Source organism: Oenanthe melanoleuca, chromosome 2 (genome assembly GCF_029582105.1).
Source record: "Oenanthe melanoleuca isolate GR-GAL-2019-014 chromosome 2, OMel1.0, whole genome shotgun sequence".
NCBI classification, from domain to species: Eukaryota; Metazoa; Chordata; class Aves; order Passeriformes; family Muscicapidae; genus Oenanthe; species Oenanthe melanoleuca.
The window spans coordinates 125,975,673-125,995,413 of record NC_079335.1 but is presented as its reverse complement, the minus strand read 5'-3'; the positions used below and the strand labels follow the sequence as shown (position 1 = coordinate 125,995,413).

General features: G+C 36.8%; 1 protein-coding gene across 5 annotated transcripts in view; it reads left to right on the top strand.

The window, feature by feature from the left end:
* The window catches only part of ANKIB1 (ankyrin repeat and IBR domain containing 1), an 88,698-nt gene that overhangs the window by 23,587 nt on the left and 45,370 nt on the right, over positions 1-19,741 (top strand). For all 5 annotated transcript variants that reach the window (XM_056482909.1, XM_056482907.1, XM_056482908.1 and 2 more), the window contains exon 2: positions 8,881-9,149. In XM_056482909.1, coding sequence (XP_056338884.1) covers positions 8,962-9,149 — 188 coding nt within the window. In that variant the 5' untranslated portion in view covers positions 8,881-8,961. The remainder of the gene's footprint in view (positions 1-8,880; positions 9,150-19,741) is intronic.

The following is a 19,741-nucleotide window of genomic DNA, read 5'->3' as shown; positions in this document are numbered from 1 at the left end:
CTCGGCAGACAATAAGTTTTGCTTTCAATTCTATCAGTTTATCACCACTGGAAATAAAGTTGGCATTAAAGCTTTTGGCTGGCCAGATTCTACCAGAGGTTCTCTAGAAGGCTGGCTTTGAGCCCTCATGCAATTTCAAACTTGTTTACTTGTGCTAAGCTGAGCAAATGTACTTGAAAAACACATCCTGGACTTGGTAAAGGTCAGGGTCTGGGCACATTGCATCCTATAGAGATTGTTCAGGCAAGTTCCACATGAGGTTTTCTGTAGTTCTTTATGGTGCCATCTTCATTCCTCCTTTCATGTTCTAGCAGTACTCTGTACAGTACTGGTAATCTTTACTCTCACTTTTTCTAGGCAGATCAATCTGACAGAAATACACAAATTTCTTTAGGCTTTCTGCCCCATACAGCATCAGTCTGTGAGTCCCATCTGTCCCTTACTGTCTTGAACTGTTGCTTTGTAACTCTGGGCGGTGGTTTCTCTGTAGTTTTTGTCTGTTGAGTCTGATTTCAGAGAGGACACACATTTGTATTAAGCAACAATTCGGCTCAGTTCAGTGAATCTCACAGCTAAGCAAAGCATGTTTGGATGATTTTTGCAGAGAGTCTCCAGTCTTCTGGATATGATGTGTGTGTGAGGGTAGGGAGAAACCAAAGAAGCAGCAGGGTGACTGAAGTGTGTTCACATGCTGCCAGCATGGGAGGTGTTGCACTCGTTAAGAACATTACCTGTCTCTGGTTCCTATCCTTTAGCTTATCACACATGTTAAGTGTCCTGTGAGTCATCAGCTGCTGTTACCTCTTTATACAGGTGCTGGGTGACACTTGTTCACTTCTTTGTGATGAAAAGGTGGTGCTATCAGCATTGGGCTGTGACACAGAAGTCACTTTTATAGATCCTTAATAAGCTGACAATGTTTTATGCACTGTACCTAAAGTGTACTGTTAATTTAGTCGGTGGAACAGTCTATGGTGAGCTTTTTATATTAAAACAAACTGTGTGCTTGAGATTAAAGTGCCAGAACTATGTCTGTCTGCAGCTTGACTTAATCTAATAAAATGTTAAACATTTCTTTTTGTGCTTCTTCCCCTTCTGATCTAGATAGAGTAGGTCTTAGGGTGCTGGTGTTAGTAGACTAGGTACAAATCTTTTAGATTTTACATTTGAGTAGTCTACATAACCTGCAGATTGAAGAGCTAGCCCTAAAGAAGTTCTGCTGTATTTTATGCCTGGAACCTAAGAATATCATTAAGAAGAATGGTTACCTGAAGGGGGGGTGGTTGGGCACTGGAACACACTCCCCAGAGGAGTGATCATGGCACCAAACCTGACAGTTTAAAAAACTTTTGGACAACACTCCCAGGTACATGGTGTGATTTTTGAGGTTGTCCTGTGCCGGGCTGGGAATTGGACGTTGATCCTTGTGGATCCCTTCCACCTCAAGATGTTCTATGATTCTGTGATTTCTTTTATATCACTGACAGCAAATTAAATCACTAAGATTATTAAGGCCTTGACACACAGTTTCATTGGGAACAACTCCAAAGTGTTACCTGAATTTCAAAGAACTTTCAGGATTCTGTTGTTTTAAAAACAAAAATTTCTACAGACATGAAGCCCTGGAATGAATTTTGAAATACATTTGCAATTACAGTTGAGACTAATGGATATTCCAGAGCATAATTATAAAATGATGATTCTTTTGTTCCATCCTACTGAATTGCTGTTCACTAAAGGGACAAAACAAAAGGATACAGCACAACAGATTGCTCCTTTTAACTTGTGCTGCTGGATTTCCCCCCCTCCACCCCAGTACCTGCAGGAATGCAGTCTTTGTCCAGTTATCACAATGTACCTTCGATTTGGCTGCACAGTATCTTGTCTCTCCTGCCATGTAGGTATGTACCTACCCCACAGTGGATTTACCACGTTTCATTTAAATGATGAATGCAAGAATTGTAGACAACGCAATTAAAATTAATGTAGCAATTACTTTAGCTACGTCTATGCAGAGCTTTTTCTTAAACTGCTTCTAGTCTATGCTGCAGCTGCCCCAGTTGCATCACTTTAAATGCAACAGTGCAAGGAAAACCAAAGCCATTCTTAAAATCCTTTTTTCTCCACAAACTATAATTGTGAAAGAAACGTGTCTGAAAGAAAATACTCCACCTGGATGAAAGTCTTTATGGCTGAGTCAGTAAGCCAAAGTCTCAAATTACTAAATTGAGCAATAACTTCAACCTTCAACTTGTGGGTACATATGCTAGCATAAAGAGATTGTAACCTAAGTTGCTAGACTCTCTATCCCACAAGCATATAAATGAGGAAATAATGAATTCTCTCACTAGCCCACACTGTTTTATTCAAGTCAACTCTCAACATTACTGCTACTTTTCAACCTTGGTATTTAGAGCACAGAGAATGTTACATTGGTGATCATTGTATGAAGGGTAAGATATTGGCATAGCAATTCTTTTTTGTTCTGTATTTTGATGTGTAATATGTAACAAGAGTTTGATAATGTTAAGTTTTATTCACAGAGGTTTGAAGTGTCAGAGATGCTTTCATTATTTCCCATTGATGACTTAGAACTTTTGGCACAAACATTTTGGCATATTTCAGTGTGTAAAAAACAACCCCTAAACACCACCACTCTTCTACAACCAATTCTCATGCCTTACAAGTACATTTGTTACTTCAGACTTTGCAGTAAAGTTCTCCCAGATACAGGTATCCAGGAGAACAATTTGTAATTAATTAAAATTTGACAAATCTAAAATCTTTACTTTAAACATGTAGAAATTAGATTTAGCCTAACTTTTTCTGCTACCTCTTAATTACAAGCATCTGTGCCATCCATACATAAAATAGGAATGCTTCATTCTTAATTTTGTCCTCTTGGTAAAGCGAGGGGTTTTTTTTGTTTTTTTTGTTTTGTTTTGGTTTGGTTTTTTTTACTTTGTGTAGAGGGGAGAGGATAAGAGAGGAAGAAGAGCACTAACCAGGACTTCTTCTCTTCTTTCTGGGAGACAGCCTGGTATTCTGAGAGTTCTTGAACATAACTTTTGACTTGCTTCATTTGTGTTATTATGTCCCAGAAGTGAGGATTAAAATTACCAACATCACAATGTGACACTCATCCTAAGCATACAGGTCACAAAGCTTTCTCCTAAACCATGAAACCTTCTGCAAAAAAATGATAATTTATAATGTAGGACAGATACTGCAGTAAACATTTTAGAAACTCAGCTTTTAAAAATTATCTGTTTAACTGCAGTATCCAAAGCAAATAAAATAGCTACCTTTTGAGCTAACTGTACTTGAAACAGAAGATGCTTTTAGAATGCAATTTCAAAGTATTTCATACTTCCATCAACAGCCAAGTGCTTTTGAAAAACAAATATTTTTTATATCTTTTTATCCTTTTTGTGTAACTAATTTATCACTTTTGTCTTTTGAAGGGTTTAGAAGCCATGCAATGTACATTAATTTTAGTTAATGTATTTTATTTTAATATTATTAAAATTTAAGTATGAGGTGCTAAGTAGTCTTACTTCTTTGATCTTGGCTCACTTAGCTTTTCCACAGGAATGTTCTTATAGTGGACATGACAAACTACTTAAGTAGTTTTTAAGATTTTTAAACTGCAAATTGTACTTGAACTTTTTAAGGTTAAACTGTCATTACAAAGTGTCACAGTGTAAAAAAAAAGGTTGCAAATGATTATTAGCTTCAATCTTGATCTTTGCTCATTATATAAACAGTAGTTTTTTGGTGCAAGAAATATATAGCAATTTCTTCTCATAGTTAATATATTAAATATTTTGATAATATTTAGATTAATATACTGAATATTTTGTTATTGGTTTTGATAGATTTTCTAAGCAGTGTGATGTAGTACAGTCTCTCTCCCTTACTTTCATTCCCCAAGGTTTAGAACAGTTGCTGTATCAACACGTACTAGTCCTACATTCAGTAAGAAATTCTGCTTCAGTATTAAAGCAATTAAAATGTAAATTGAGAAAGGTATGCCATCTCATGAAAGACTTGTGTGTTCAAGATGTGATTCCTAAATGAGTGTTAGACATATGATGTTTCCAAAATACATACCTGATCCCCCTTGTACAATATTTTACAATTTTTTACAAATTTCTAGCAAGCACCGTGGAAGTATTTTGAAGGAGAAACTCCTTCTAAAATCCTGTGAAGTCAGTGCCATTCTTCTTCAGACTTACTTCTGTGATGGTGCCCATGGAAAAATCAGTAATGATTGGGCAGCTGATGCAACTGCTCTCAGAATCTCATTGCTTTTTTGCTTTGCCCATGTATTTCTTTATCCACTCTTTTTTTCATCTTGTACTCAATCCTCAGGCTCCTATGAGAGTGGCTTGGTCTTGGTTAAATTTTTATAGAGCTGTGATACCAAACTGTTGCTAATAAGCAGAAGAAATTACTGTGTTGCTAAAGCAGATAAATCCGATGGGCCTGATGGAGTTTATAAGAATCTTTTCTTAAACTTTGGATGGTTTTTGGGTTTTGTTAGGCTGGAACTTGTTTTTGGCAGTACAGTAATAAATATACTTTCAAAATTAGAATTAGATGATTGATGTTTAAAATTCAGAAGTAATATGGGATTTATTTTGCAAGCATTGCATTTACTTTTTTCTGTGTTCTTTGGTGTAAAAGTATATTTGTGATTATGCTAAATTTTATAATGTTATGCCAAAGGCTATGATGCAGTCTTTCTCTTAGCACAGAGCTTGAAGATTCAGTGAATAGATCTGCCTACAAAACAAAAATCTTGTATTTGTCCTGTAAATTTCTATTCAAGTTTCATTTTATGTAGATAAAATACTTGTAAATTTTCATGTTTGTGTGGTCATTTTTTTTCCACTGTGATGTGGACATTAAAAAATAGCCTAAGGATTTTAAATGCTTGTACAAAGAGGGAAGCAAGACCAATGGCACTGACACCGCACACTGCCCATGTGAGCCCAGGAGCTGCTGAAACTGCTTTAGCAACACCTTAGTTCAGCTCACAGGAGCTCTCCAGGTCTCTGGGGCTGACTGGCTGAGAACCTTCCAGGCCACTTCCCTGCCACCTCTGCCAGAGGAAATGTATGTGCTATACGCCCTTTACCTCTAAAACCACAAAATGACAGGCTGAAGGTGTGAGAAGTTTCCTTTCTCTGAATGCCTGGTTCCAGCTTGGCTCATTAACTTTCTGTTCTCTGAGAGTGTAACAGGTTGGAAGCTCTTCATGGAAAGATAGCTGAAAGGCATCACTGTGCCCCTTTCAGCCATTCTCAGGTCAGAATTTTGTTGCATCAGCTGATATTTTGTCCTTTTTCTCCATCAGTGGAGGTAGAGGCTGTTTTGGTGGTGGATGAAGTGGGACTGTTTGCTGGAAGATGAACTGATGACTGCAAATGGGCAGATCTTGGATATTTTACAGAAGGGCACTCATCAGCTACAGCAGCTTGAGAGAGGCAGCAGCTGTCACATCTTTGTTTCTTCTGGACCTCCAGATATGCTGGGAGCCAACTGTTAGAGCCAGAGTACAGAAACAGCTTCTCCCTTGTCTTTCTGTGTTTCTGCTGATCTGTTTAATTGCAATTCAGAAAACAAAAAATACTACCATGTGGCCCACCAAAGTTCCAAAGCGTAAAAGGCTAATGCCTATTGTAGTGGTAAAGATGAAATACTGTGTACTTGTAGATACTGTATGAAGGTGACAGACATTAATATAGTTTATCATATCATGTTTTTTAAGTAGGAAATTGTTTTCTGGGTTAATTTTGACCCTGTCACTTCTCTCCTTGCATTCTTCCAGAGATCAGTTTCTTGCTATCACATCGAATATAAGCTGTTTGCTATCACCTGAAGGGCTTCATTGACTATCCTCATTCTATCATCTTTCATTTTATTTTGATAATGTGATGGCTATATTTACATTAGCCTTTGCTAAATTTTTAATACTTCTGCATTCATTCTTGGTTTTGTATGGAATTCACTTCTGTCTTTTCAGAGCCAAATCATATGGCTCTGTCTCATAATCCTTAAAATTCTCCCTTTCCTTTAACTGAGATTCATTTCCTTTGGAGTCTGGTCCTTTTACACAAAAAAGTTTTTTACTCTTTTTATTTCATTCACCTTCTGTATCATATCTGTGTTATTGAACACACAGGCTATAAGCTGTTTTAAAGTAAGCAGATATCACTGTATTTTTCAGTAACTTACATGGTGCAGTCTGCAGTTCCTAAAATTTCCACGATACGATAATATACATAATAGTTAAAGTGCCTACATCTTTTATATTAGTAGTCACTGATGACAGTACAGCATTCTAATATGTCCATACTGCATCAAAAGTAAATAAAGTTTATTTGGTATATAGAAGAATTAGTGATTTTTGCCTTTTCTGCACAAAAATTACTTGAGCTTTTTAGCTCACCGCATGGAGACCCTCACTTCTCCCACACATTTCCATACCTGCCTAAATCCATTCAGATCTCATCTTCAGCATCTCAACAGACCCACCCTGTCCCAGATTTCTCTTAGGTGCCTGGGGGCACCATCTTATCTCCTTCCCCACTCAGTGTTCTCATTCATCCCTACACAGGTTTATTTAATGTTCCAGTTTGGGCAAGAAGCAGCATGTTCTGCAGCTGATGCAAGTTATCTGTGTGCTAATTTCCAGAAATAAATGCATGGAAATTGATGCTGTTACGTTCTAATTTCAAATTATGTGTGCTTTTTATAGTGTTATAGGCATTAGTGGGATCTTCATTATTGATTTTCATGACAATTCTGATACCTTTTTGGCATTTCTTCTCATCTAATTTAGTTTATAGTCTTGAGAGCTACTGGTGGTAGATAGGGATTGACAGGTAATATAATACCACAAACTAATCTTGTTAAACTTAAGTGAAAATAATTCTTTCAAGTTATTTTTGAAATCCTGTCTGTTGAACATAATATGAACTGCTGGCTGACTGAAAAGAGTGTAGAACTTTTCTTCAAAGACTAAAGGGTTCATAGACAAAACCTGAAACTACCCAGTATTTAGAGTAATGGAACTAGTTTTGCACCTGAAAACACATTAATTTACAGCACTGAGAGCTGTGATGTAGTAATGTGAACATGAAGTGACTTTCTTGAAGAATATCCATATTATATCTGCATAGTACCTGCATGTTTATATTTTAAATTATGTCAATGACAGAGAGATACAAAAAGCTGCAGAAGTTGTAGTGTGATTGAATAATCTAGGTTTTAGTTTGTGTATATAACTAGACATATGAAGGATGTCCATTTGCTTTTTCATGAATGCCTGTTTGGTTCTTCTTTAGGTAACTCTGGTCTCAGTCAACATGTTTGGTACATGGAGGCAGCTGATACAGCTGTGTCATTGTTACCTCACAATAGCTTAAAATAAGGGTTGTCTTACCACAATTTTGTAAGGAAAAGAATTAAAATGAAGGCCACCAAGGCCACCTCTCTCCTTCTTGAACAGACCTGACCACACTGATGAGAATAGCAGATGAGACAACTGGTGACAGCAGCTCTGCAGAAACGAGAGTGTGTCACTGCAGCTGTTCACCAGGTTTCCTCAACTGCTTTTAGTGTGAATTTTATCCACATCCTGATTCCCTTGGATTCTCTGCAGCTCTAGACCCCTAGGATTCCTTTGTTTCATCTGTCTATAAGGCTGGAGGGGCACCAGTAACTGTGTTAGAAAGCCAATGTAGAAATAGTAGCTTTGAGATAGTCCCAACAAGTTGAATATAAGGTACTGGGCAGCTCCTGCCCTGTCCAATTTTATGTGCACATAAACATAGTCTCAGTCCCCTTATCTGCTGTGCCTGGCATTTTTGGATCCCTGTGTGTGCTTTGTGGGGTGAAAGGTCTGGCATGGAGCAGTGTGGATGGGATAATTCATGCACAAAAGAGACCTCCTAGAAGGTTCACTGTGCTGCCAGCCAGTGCTGACTCCCCTGTCTGTCCTCTGCCATAAACCAACATGTGCTCTTTCCATCTGCACATCCAGATAAGCTCCTGCTGTCCCGTGTCATGAGCAGAGATGCTCTGTCTGCCCTGTCTTTTTGCAGCCCAATCTTCTGGTTGCCTCCATCAGGTAAAGGTGAGAGGCTGGGGAGAACAGCAGCTGGAAACTACTTTGAAGTACTGCAGGGTGCAGTTGGTTTGTGCCAGTACAAATGCCAGGCGTTGTATGGACCCATTCATTGTAGATCTAAGTGTAAGGGCTTGGGTGTTTAAAAGAGTCTGCTTAACAGAGCTGTTAAGATGGGGCCATGGTAAAGTCCTGTGTTCATGGGTATTCATCTTATTGGCATAGAAGGATGTTGTGTACACCCACCTATACAAGCTCAGGTGCTTCAAGCATATTTTAATATGATTTTCTTTAATTAAAAGTTAAACTGATATCTGCTTTATTGCATGTTTTTTGAAGAATTTTTCTTCCTTGTGTAAGAATTTTGCTTTTGATCTATTCTGTTTTTGAAGTAATGTCTAATTTTTAATTCATTTCTCATGCATGGAAATTCAGTGTTCATGCTAGTCTTCTAATACAGGTGGATATTAGCCATTTCTTTTCCATGTGTTTAAAGAGTATAGGTAGTGAAGATATTTGCAGAGGGAGGGAGATCCACAATTTATCAGGGAAATGATCTGTGAAGAGTTGGGAATTTATGTGCATTTACCTAGAAGGATTTCAGCAACTCATGAGGGGAGCTTATAGGCCCTATGTGCTTCTTCTTCACCTGCCTATTTACAGTGCTGTAGCTCTGCATATTTATTTTCATCTAGGAGAAGGTATTTTAAAGAATAACTTGGAATACTGTTTGTCTTTTTTAGGCTGTGAAGCATGTTACAGAACCGTACAGCAAGTGGATGAAGGGGAAAGGAAGAAGTGCCATTGATAGCTAGGATAGCAACATGGGAAATACAACCACCAAGTTCCGCAAAGCCCTTATAAATGGAGATGAAAACTTGGCCTGCCAAATCTATGAGAGCAACCCTCAACTAAAAGAAACTCTTGACCCAAATACTTCTTATGGAGAAACGTACCAGCACAATACTCCACTCCATTATGCTGCTAGGCATGGAATGAATCGTATCCTGGGGTAAGCAGCGTTTGAAATTTGGCTTGAGTGTGAAAAACTGACCTAGCAAATGCAAGAGTGTCAGCCAGGTTATAAACACCTGGTGTGTGTATGCATAGGTGTACACATACATGTGCATGTGTGTGTTGCACAGAAAGAATTTGTAACAAGTTTGAGTAATAATTGAAAGCATGCAGATTAGTCTATAATCACAGGCTGATAACAGTCTTTAATTTTATTTCAGTATCTGTTCCTTTCTTGTAGCATTAGGCACTTTTAGCTTGCTTCCTGAAGACTCCTATACTATGGTTCTTTGAAAATACTGTGTGTTCTACCATTCCTGTCTGTAAATAATCTTTCCAGAACTTTGTGGATACTGCACTGTTTGTAACTACTTCTAGATGGTACAATATATATTTATTCTTGTGTTATTCAGGCAGCTTTTATTTTCTGTGTTGGATAATAACTGTGAACATTAATATGGTGATAATAAGTAAGATTATTATTGCTGCAGTCAACATGGACAGCAGTCCCTAATATTAGCTATTCTTATTCTTTTGTATTTTTGTCAGTGCTCTAAGATCAATTAAAGATTAACATCTTTCTCACATCCAAACATTGCAGACACAAGCTGTTCTCATCTAGTATTTTGTGAAGGTAGTACTGGGAAGACATTGCTAAACCTCTTCTTCAGTAAGCACTGTTAGAGAGAATTTCATAAATATCCTCTTCTTCATATTAGGAAGCAAAACAGAAATAAATACTAAACTGTGTTATTGGTAATATTCTCTTCATCATTGTGTTTATGTCTAAATGGGCCTATAGTGTATTCCTAAGGTCTGTTTTGAACTTGATATGCTGTAACTTTAGTAGCTTTCTGGCCTCTCACCATAAATTTTTCCTCAGTGTTCTAGATTCATCTAACCAATGTTTTACTTTGTATTTCTCATTTACCTCAATTTTGGTTAAATATTTTTCTCTTCTTCCCTATGTATTTCTATTTTTAACTTGATGTTTTCATTTCATCACTGAAACTTATTATAGAAAGGAGTTAACTAAAATGAATTTAAATTAGTGTCCAGTTTTTACTTAAAATTTCCATATTTTTTTCCTCTGAAATTTTCAGGTTATGTCTCTCAAGAAAATAGCTTTTAAGAAATTATAGCCTCATTGAGACAACAAGGTCACATGAAATTGCACATATGAAAAGAAATAGTCATTAGTACTGACTTCTGAACAGTGCTTTAGTTAATTAATATTGCATCATTATGATGGGATCTGAAATAACTGCTTTGTATTTTTAAAAAAAGTAATTTAGAAATGCCATTTTGCTACTAGCTACATGGGACCTTCAACATCTAAGGACTTCCAACATCTAAGGACAACTTTTTTTTTTTCACATTGCAAACTAATGATCAAAAGAATCATTCTTTTGCCTTGTTTGAGTCGAGGATTTGTAATACATTTTTTGTCCTTAAACATAGGGTAGGTGCCTTTATCTGCTGAAATCAGGTTCTGAAAACCCAGACTGTTCAAACTGTAGCATTTGTGAGGAGTAATTGACTGAAGTTTTTTTACTATTAACTTTTCAGATGTCTTTTTGAGGGCTTCTCTTTTAGATGTGCTGCACATAAATCTAAACAGTGTAGTAAAAGTGAATAAATACAAGCCTTACAGTGTGTCAGTTTGCTAAGTTAATAGCAGAAAGGGAACAAGTACTTTGGAGTTAAGCCACTTCTTTTTGATGCAGTTAATCATGGGTTAAGTGAGCTGATTATTAAAAGGAATGCTTTGATTTACTAATAAAGTTCATTACCTAAAAAGAAATTAATTTTAATCGCTTTGTATTTTGAGAGAAATTTACAATTATGAGATGTCCACAGTAGTAAAATATTTTATCTTTAAGTCTTTATAAAACATTTTAAATATTGGGGAATCTGTAGCAACACTAACTAAAAGCTCTAGCATTTGCTTGCATGCATACTGTGTAATTCACTTTGTCTTTATAGGCTGAGATTTGTATTGTTGTAGGTGGATATGAACTGACGAGTTTACAGTTTACTGTGTGAGATTTTCTCAAAATAGAGCAGTGTGATGCAGTTGTTGGTACACCTTTTGCATTACAGAATGCATTGAGAGAGATATTCTGGGATGCTTAGAAATATCCTATCTGGCAATGCTGAAGCAAAGGGACAAATTCCCTGTTTGCCCATGTTTGGGTGGTGTGACTGGCCAAAGGCACGGCGAAAGCATGGGCACCGAGTTTGCAGTGAGAGGGAGTTGGAGGCATCCTGCTTCAATGGTCTCAGAAGGAAAGAAACAAGAAACTGGAGAAGAGGTGAAAGGGTCACAAAGCTAAACTCCCAAACTGGACTAACTTGGTTTAATCCAGCATGAAGTCTATTGGCAGAAACTTGAGCCAACAACAATTTCTCAATGATTTTGAGCTGCACAGTTATTATGCAGCAAGTATCTGAGTCATCTGGCTGCTGCACTTTTCATCCAACATTTACAGCCCAGAAACAGGATCAAGATGTAAAAATTTTAAAATTTGCTGTTAATTTCTTTTTGCAAGATTCAGCAAGAATTTGGTAAAATTCTAGGATTGTTTTCTTGATCATCTTAATGAGTATCATAGGAAACTTTAGTATACTAGGAATGTTGAAATAAAAAACAGAACATAGTCAACATTCCATTAATGTATAACTTGGTTCGCAGCCCTGAATAATGTTTACCTGACATACTAGTTTGTTTTAACATAGCATTTAATGTTTAAAAACCAAAAATTGCTGACCACAGCTAATTAGGTCAAACAGGAATTTGCAGAGACTTGGTCTCAGGCCAGTAAGCTCATCAGGAGAGAGGAGCCCCTGCTCCAAGGCTGTCACTGGATACCCCTGAGCCCCCAGCTGTGGCACCTGTCAGGAGGAGCTGACAGAAGAGCATTGTACTGGGTTCATGGAGCACAGTTTTGGTAGCAGGGCTGTGGGGGTGGCATCTGTGAGAAGAGATCAGTGTACCCTACACCAAGCACAACTGGATTCTGCCAGCTCCAAACCAGCCCCACCACTGGCCTAAGCTGAGACTATTGGTGATGCTGGTCGTACCCCTGTGATTACATACTTAGGAAAAGATGAAAAATGCTGCACAGCATCTTTGAGAGAGGAGTGAAAAACGTGTGAGGGAAGCAGCCCTGCAGAGACACAAAGCCTCATCTTTATCTGGCATCCTTCCTTTTAATTCATCCTCCTGGAAAAAGGAATATTCAGGGAAAGCACTCAGAACAACAGCTCACGTGTCACAACTCAAGGTTGCAATATAGTGGCCTAGAGGATCCCAGGTTACTCCTTGGACATAACTCTTGTGCTCATTAAATATTGAGGCAAACAGCTTTCAGATCATAAATTCAAATGTGTTTCCAAACATTTCAGACATAAAATAAGACCAAAAAAAAGCTTCAAGACAAAATAAGACAAAGAACAGACATAAGACAAAAAAAAAAGAAAAAGCATAAGGAAATAATTTTTTAAACATAAAAGTGTTCATTAGATGGTAGCTGATAAGAATACCAGCAAAAGTGCCAGTTTAAGGTTTGTTCACTTCAAACTCAGTAGTTAATTAGAATTTAGATTAATGTCAGAACTCAGCTACGCAAAGCCAGGAGCTCTCTGACCCACTGATGTTCCACAAGGGAAGGTCTCAGAGCCAAAACATTGATGAGACAAAGTTGCAGAGAATTTTAGAAATACTTTGTTGAACACTGACCACAGGTGGAAGTTTTCCTATTATTTAAGTGTTGATTTCTTGCAAAGAAATACCAGAAGCTGTCTAGCTTCAAAGACAATAAACAGCTTTTCAAAAGGAAGGCCCCTGCCTGGAGGACCCCACACCAGAACAGGTGGATGTGCCCTGTTCCTGTGCACAGGAACCTGCAGCCCATGGAGAGCCCATGCCAGATTAGGCTCCTGTGCAGAGGATTTCTGGCAGGACCTGGGATCCTGTGGAGGACTCACACTGCAGCTGTGTGTTTCTGAACCCTATGGAAGAACCCACACTGAAGCACATTCGGATTTAAAGAGCTTTATAAAGCATTCAGACTGGTCTCATTCCACCACAAACATATATCATGTTTCCCTATGATTTAAGGTCTTGACAGAAGATTCATATTCAAGAAGATAGTTTAAGTAAGTTTCACTCCCTAAATGTGTAAAAAAATACTACAGAGAAAGCGCACTGGAAACATCTTTTCTTCAGAAAAGGCAGTCTTCAGATGATCAAGCATATCCAATGCCCTCAGGCTTTTTTTTTTTTTTTTTTTTTTTTTTTTTTTTTTTTTTTTTTTTTTTTTTTTTTGCCTAAGGTACTTTTTAGACCATCTGACTGTTTAGTTTGAAAGAATTGCTATCAGTGTGGAATAGAGTCTGGCTGTTAGTGAACCACTCCTGAGCTATGACAAGAGAACAGACTTTCCAGAGGCTGCTTGAGATGGAGTGACTGGAAATCACGAGGACTTGCTTGACATTGAAAGGGAAAAAAAACCCCTTAGATAAACTGTCATTTTGCAATATATGTGGTGTGACTTTCGGTTTTGCAGCTTTGCTGGGAAGCTTTTTGGATCAGTGACAGATTTTCCTCATTGTGTGTTTCATTCTGCTATATCTGAGCACTTTGTGAGTATTCAAGCCAAAAGTGGATTGTTGCAGCAGTTGCTGCTGGTCCTGGCCTGAAGAGGGGGGAGGAGGAGATGACAGAAACATGGAACTGTGGGGAGACAGGACAGGTTTATGAAGCTAATTTTTTTCTAGAACAAGAAAAACAAGACTTTCTTGTTACAGAGATTCTGGAAGTTGAGGTGATTGCTGAAACTAAAGGAAAAAAAAAAAATCAAACCCAAACCCACTTCTGACATTCTTGATGTCTGCCATTCAGTAATAGTAATACCAGCTCTGGCAATGAAGGCATAGCTAAGCCAGTCAGAGAGAAACATTGGTAAATGTGCCTGGGATTTGTTAATAGGAAATATCTCTTGTTTCATTGCTATAATTTGGGAAGTATATTTCACTTCAGAAGAACGACAAAAACATCAAAATAGTGGTGGTTTCCTCTAGGCTGAACTAAATATGCATCTCTTGGAATTTCAGCTACAGTCCCCTTCTTTTCTGGCTGTTTAGGAGGTTTCAATAAGGACTGGTCCAAGCAATTGTAATACAATGAAAAGGAGTGTGTTGATACTTTGTGTTATGGAGGGTGAATTTGCCAGAAAACTTGCTGACCCCGGAGGGAATGTTGCATTCATCACAGCACATTCAAGAATGTCTCTTTCCATGCCAGGTTTTGTTGGCTTTTCATCCATTTGCAGTCATGTTGAAAATTAGTTTTGGATGATTTCGAGGGACATATGTATAGACCATTTTTCAGAACAAGATTTCTCTGAAGATTAAAGGGCATTAGAGGATTTTTATGCTGCAAAAATATACGTTAAGGAAAAGTATTGATGAAAACTCTGTTCTTTGCAGGTCATCTGGCTTTAGAGAAGTGCTGTTTTTAGAGAAGTTGCTTGTTTTCTGATAAGATTGAAGCTGCTCTGAATTCTTGATTTTTCTTGTTTTTTCTGGGATGGAAATCAAAATGAGGTTACTTCACTGTTTTGACCGAAAGTAGTTCTGTAAATATTTAAACGTTGAGATCCAAATAGACCTAAATGATTTATTCTGAAATCTTCAGAAAGGTCCTAAAAATCATATGTTTTCTTTGTTAAATTTCTGAACATCTGTTCAATGCTTTTACAATAAGTCTGGTGTTCCTTTTTAAATTGCTTTCCTAACAGTATTCTGATATATGAGCAAATGTGAAATGTGAGCAAAAGAAAAATAACAAGGTTCATAGCAGCTCTTTGTCTAATAAGGGCAAATGGGAAAAATGTGGAGTTATTAACCAAAACTATAGGATTTCAGTGTAAGGAAATTTGTATTGAATGTATGGATACTCCTGGTGGAGTCTTCATTTTTTTCCCTTCTTTTTGTTCTTCATGATAATTCTTTGAAATGGTAATTATTTGAATTATTACATTTGCTTGGTGTTTTCCAGTCAGTTTTAAAGCTCATTTGGAAGAAAAAATGATGAAGGCATAATAGTTGCCTAAGCTTCTTTCCTAAAAGTACTTTTTTGAAGTTTTGGCTTCTGATTTTAATACAAAAGATAACTACCGAACTATATTCCATTTCATCCACATAACAAAATAATTATGTTCTGATTTAATAACTTAAAGTTATTAAAGTATAACTTAAAGTATATGATACACTACTTCATCCAAATAATTTATTAGAATGTCATTGTCTAGATCATTCACTTGGAGCAACAGAAAGCAAACTTGTTTTTAGTTATCAACAATTTAACTATTTAAATTAATTTGATTTAGAAAAATATGTCTCCTGGAATTATTCATACTAGATCTCCTTCATGGTCAATAGACATAGATAATAAATCTAGTCAGAATAATTAGTGAAGGCCACAGCACGAATCATCTGTTGTGAAGGTGACCATAAAGTATTTTAAATTAAGCATGTGCCAGAAGTGCCTGCTTCTTCCCATTGATTTAATGGGAATTTAAGAGAACTGGATCAGTTGTAGTTGTCTGCACTGTAGGTCACCAGAGCTGAGAAGATGAATCTCATCCTACATTATACTAAATATGTAAAATTGAATAGTAAGCACCTGAAAAGTTGTAAATTGAACACTTCAACAGCTTTACAATATGAGACATGAATGCTACTTGTGGGAGATACTGCTTCTGGTCTAGAGTTAAATGTTTTCCCTTCATGGTGTGTGGTGAATGATCTGTGCAGTGTTTGGATCTGTCCAAGTGGGAGCATTGCGCTTATCCAATTGCTTTGTTGTCATTGCACTCAGCTGCTGAATTGGTTCTGTAAGATCCTTTTTAGATTAGTTATTTTGTGTGGTTGGGAGTCTTGGTCACCTTTCAAATTCATTGGAATATGAAATACTGAAGGGAGCTCTTGATTAGATGAATGAGAGGAGTAAATGAGGATTATGATCTCACAGGGCTTTGTGGGCATGTTTATAAAGGAGCAAGAGAACCAAATGAATTGAAGTGCCCCTGATTTTAGTAGCAGAGCATCTGACTGGTTGGTAGGAAATAGTAATTTATAACGTCATCTTCATCATAGTCAGTCTAAAAAGCAGTCAAGATGATGGACAAAGTGAAAATAGGAAGCTTTTAAAAGGGATCAAGTTTTTTTGTGACTAAATCCTGGAGAAAACTGCCAAAGACAGAAAAAAACAGAGGAGACACTTAGAGGAGCAACTACAGACATCAAGTAGCAGCAGTAGCATTTGCTGTGTTCTCAAAGGCTGCCACTCAGTTGGGTACTGTCTTCTAAAGTACAATAAGACTGGCTGAAAAACTCAAACCTTTATCTGGCTGACTCCCTTGTTTTTCTTTCCCTAAAGCTCAAAATCTCAGTTGAAAGCAGTTCTCACTGAATAAATGTGTGTGGCTTCCCAAGATATCTTCCCTGGTGTTCCTCTTGCCTTCCTCACCAAATGCAAAACAGAAAGTAGACTTTATCCTAATCATAGACTGACCTACAAGTGAAGATCAAAAGCCAGACAGCTGCTGTGGTTTAAGGTCTTAAAGCTGACTTTTTTTCCATCTGACTTCTGATTATTTTAACCTTAGTAGGTTAAGGATACATGATGCTTATGAGTTTGTTGCTCACAGCACAGCCTTTGCTCTCCAGTTACAGCTGCCACTCTTGAGTGTGTTATTGCTTCTTCTTCTTCTTGCTACTAGGCTTTTTTGTACCCAGAGGAAATTGTTCTGATTTTACTTTCCTTGGTGGAAATCACACATTGCAGAGTAAGACTGCTTTGTTAGTGATTGGTGAAATGAGATCTATTAATGCAGTACACTATTAAAGCTTTCTTATTCTGTCTTGTCTGTTCTCCTTAGTAGAGCTGTTGTGAACATTTTACCACAGGCAAAATAAAATTGTATTTGGTTTATAGAGGAGTACAGCTTTGGTCCTTGCCACCCAGAATGACCACATCTTTATTTCAACTAATTTTGTTGCCAGGTAGAGTTTGTGACTCCGTGGAGTAGATTGGTAAATACTGAATCATTGTGTCAAATGGCTTCACTTCACCCTGGGGTTAGAGGCACACTTGGCTTCCTTACCAGAGAGATCTGTTGGCTCAAATTTTTCAGAAATAATGCATTATTTTTTATATCGAAATGCAAAATCCAAGGAAAATATTCAGTGACATTGTATGTAGACCCAGTTTTCCTTTTAGCCAAGGTACAGATTGTGGATGATTTGATTCTTTTAAATTCGCACTTATTTATTTCAATTTAATGTAATAAAGTTACATCATTAGGACATAAGGAAAATAAAAATTAGTGTCATTAAAGTGACATACAAATTGAAAACATTTTTATGAAGAGATAAAGATGAGACAATTTCTGTAATACATTTATGGTTTTTAAGAAATAGAAATGATGCAAAGCTTGATAGTATTCACTGTGTAAATTCTTCATTATTGCTATATAAATAATATCAATACACATAAATAATATCATACACTTCCAGCTCTTTTACAAACTGATACAAAGATAGTTGTCCCGTGCAGAAATACAAATCTGTGTATTTAAAAGGTGACAATGAATACTTCTGTTGGTAGTTTCATGTTTATTATTTCATCTCACAAGTGTTTGAGACCAATCTAAAAATAATAGTCAACATAACTATGTGAGAATTCAGCATGGATGATCTCAGAAAAAATCTGTATTCAAAGGAAGGATGTGGAGACAAGACAGGAAGGATGGCACCTATGTATGAGAATTGGTTCTAGCCATGAAGAGATGTGTATAAGAAAGGACCAGAGACAGAGATGCAAATCACACAGATTTTGCTTTACAGAAGACTGTCACAAAAGCTGCTGGTAAGCAGCCAGCCTCAGTGGAAGCCACTTCTGATTTGGCATTCAGCTCTATTTCTTTTGAAATCTCACTCAGAATATTGAAATAAAAGCCAGAAGAGGCATGGGATCTTGGAAGCAGTATTCCTGACTGTCCAAGGGAATGACAAACTTAAGGAACTCAAAAATAAAAACAATAGTGTTCTGGTTACAAGAAACTTACAGATGTAATTGATTCATCTTTGCTTTAGGAATTATTTAATCACTGCTTTGGTAGTGCTGTTCCTCTTAAAAGTCGTAGGAATCATAATTTTTCTTTGGCCCATGGTATAACAAAGGATTAATGTAAGAGTGATGTAAGAATGTAAGGATTAATGTGAGAAATGCTTAAGAATCTTAGTGAAACAGAGAAGAAACTTTTAAGTGCTAGTAAATAACCTTCTAGCACTGTAGAATGAATAAAAATATCAATAATTATATTTACTATATAATGGCTTTCAACATCATGTAAAAAACAGTAGTCTTCCCAAAATTATTTAAAACAGTGATGACTAAAAAGATTTCTTCAAGTGGTTGCTAGTACACTGTGGTTGTTTTCTTATAGTATATTTGGGAGAAAAGTACTTTTAATGAAATAATCATAGTTATTCAAGGTTGAATGCATCAGTATTGGCCTACTGTGTTGAAAGCTAAATGATTCAATAATGTATGAATTAATTCATTGCAAATGAGTTTTAAATTATTGGGTAGCATGACTTGGCCCTTCTATATGTTGAAACTCATGGCTTACCCATACTTCCTTTAATGCTCTTAAAATTCTTCTGTTAATACTCATACCTCTCTTAAAGCTGTGAGCTTTAGGTTCATGCCTGCAATGGAGTTTGCAGTGTAACTTTCTTTAGCAAGCTGTACTTATAAGGGCTGTCTAAGCCAAGAGTAGATGGGATGTTGTAAAAGTATGTGATGTGAAAGGAATCCTGCGCAGTTTACTCTGTTGCTGCAAACTCATCTCTTTCTAGTGCCTTACTTGTCTTATTTAAAGCAACAGTGCAATTTTTTGTATACTTACTCAGTATACAGTAAGTGCTTTGCTTTCAAAAATTGTTATTTTCACTCTCTTTGAGCATATTCAGACATGCTTTAGCCTCCAGCTGTCAGAACTAGTTTATCATTTCATTTTATACCAGTTTCTTTATTTTTGCTTTATTTTTCCACACATGGATAAGTTTCTGTGTGGTTTTTTATGCATACAAATAGAACATAGAATCAGAGAATGTTTTGGATTGGAAGAGACTTTAAAGATCATCATGTTCCACCAATGTGTATTTACACATATCTAAAATATATGCAGCATTTGTTTAGACAGGGAAGGAAAAGTAAATATGGTGATTTTCATGCCCTAAACATTAAATATTTTATTAAAACCTGAAGAAATAGTTGTGTTGTTAGTTTCCCAAAGTGAGGACATGTCCCAGTTGTTTATTATTCAAATTCACAGCCTTGTGATCTTGAGTTTCTTGCTGCTTTTTTGCAAATACAGATAGTAGTAGGTGTGAATGTTACAGCTCTTCCCTTTTTGTCACTTTTTCAACACTTTTATGATGCTTTTGTCACCTCAGGTTTGGATTCTGCAAAGTGCTACAGATTGAAGCAAAATCTGGAAACTGCAACTAGAG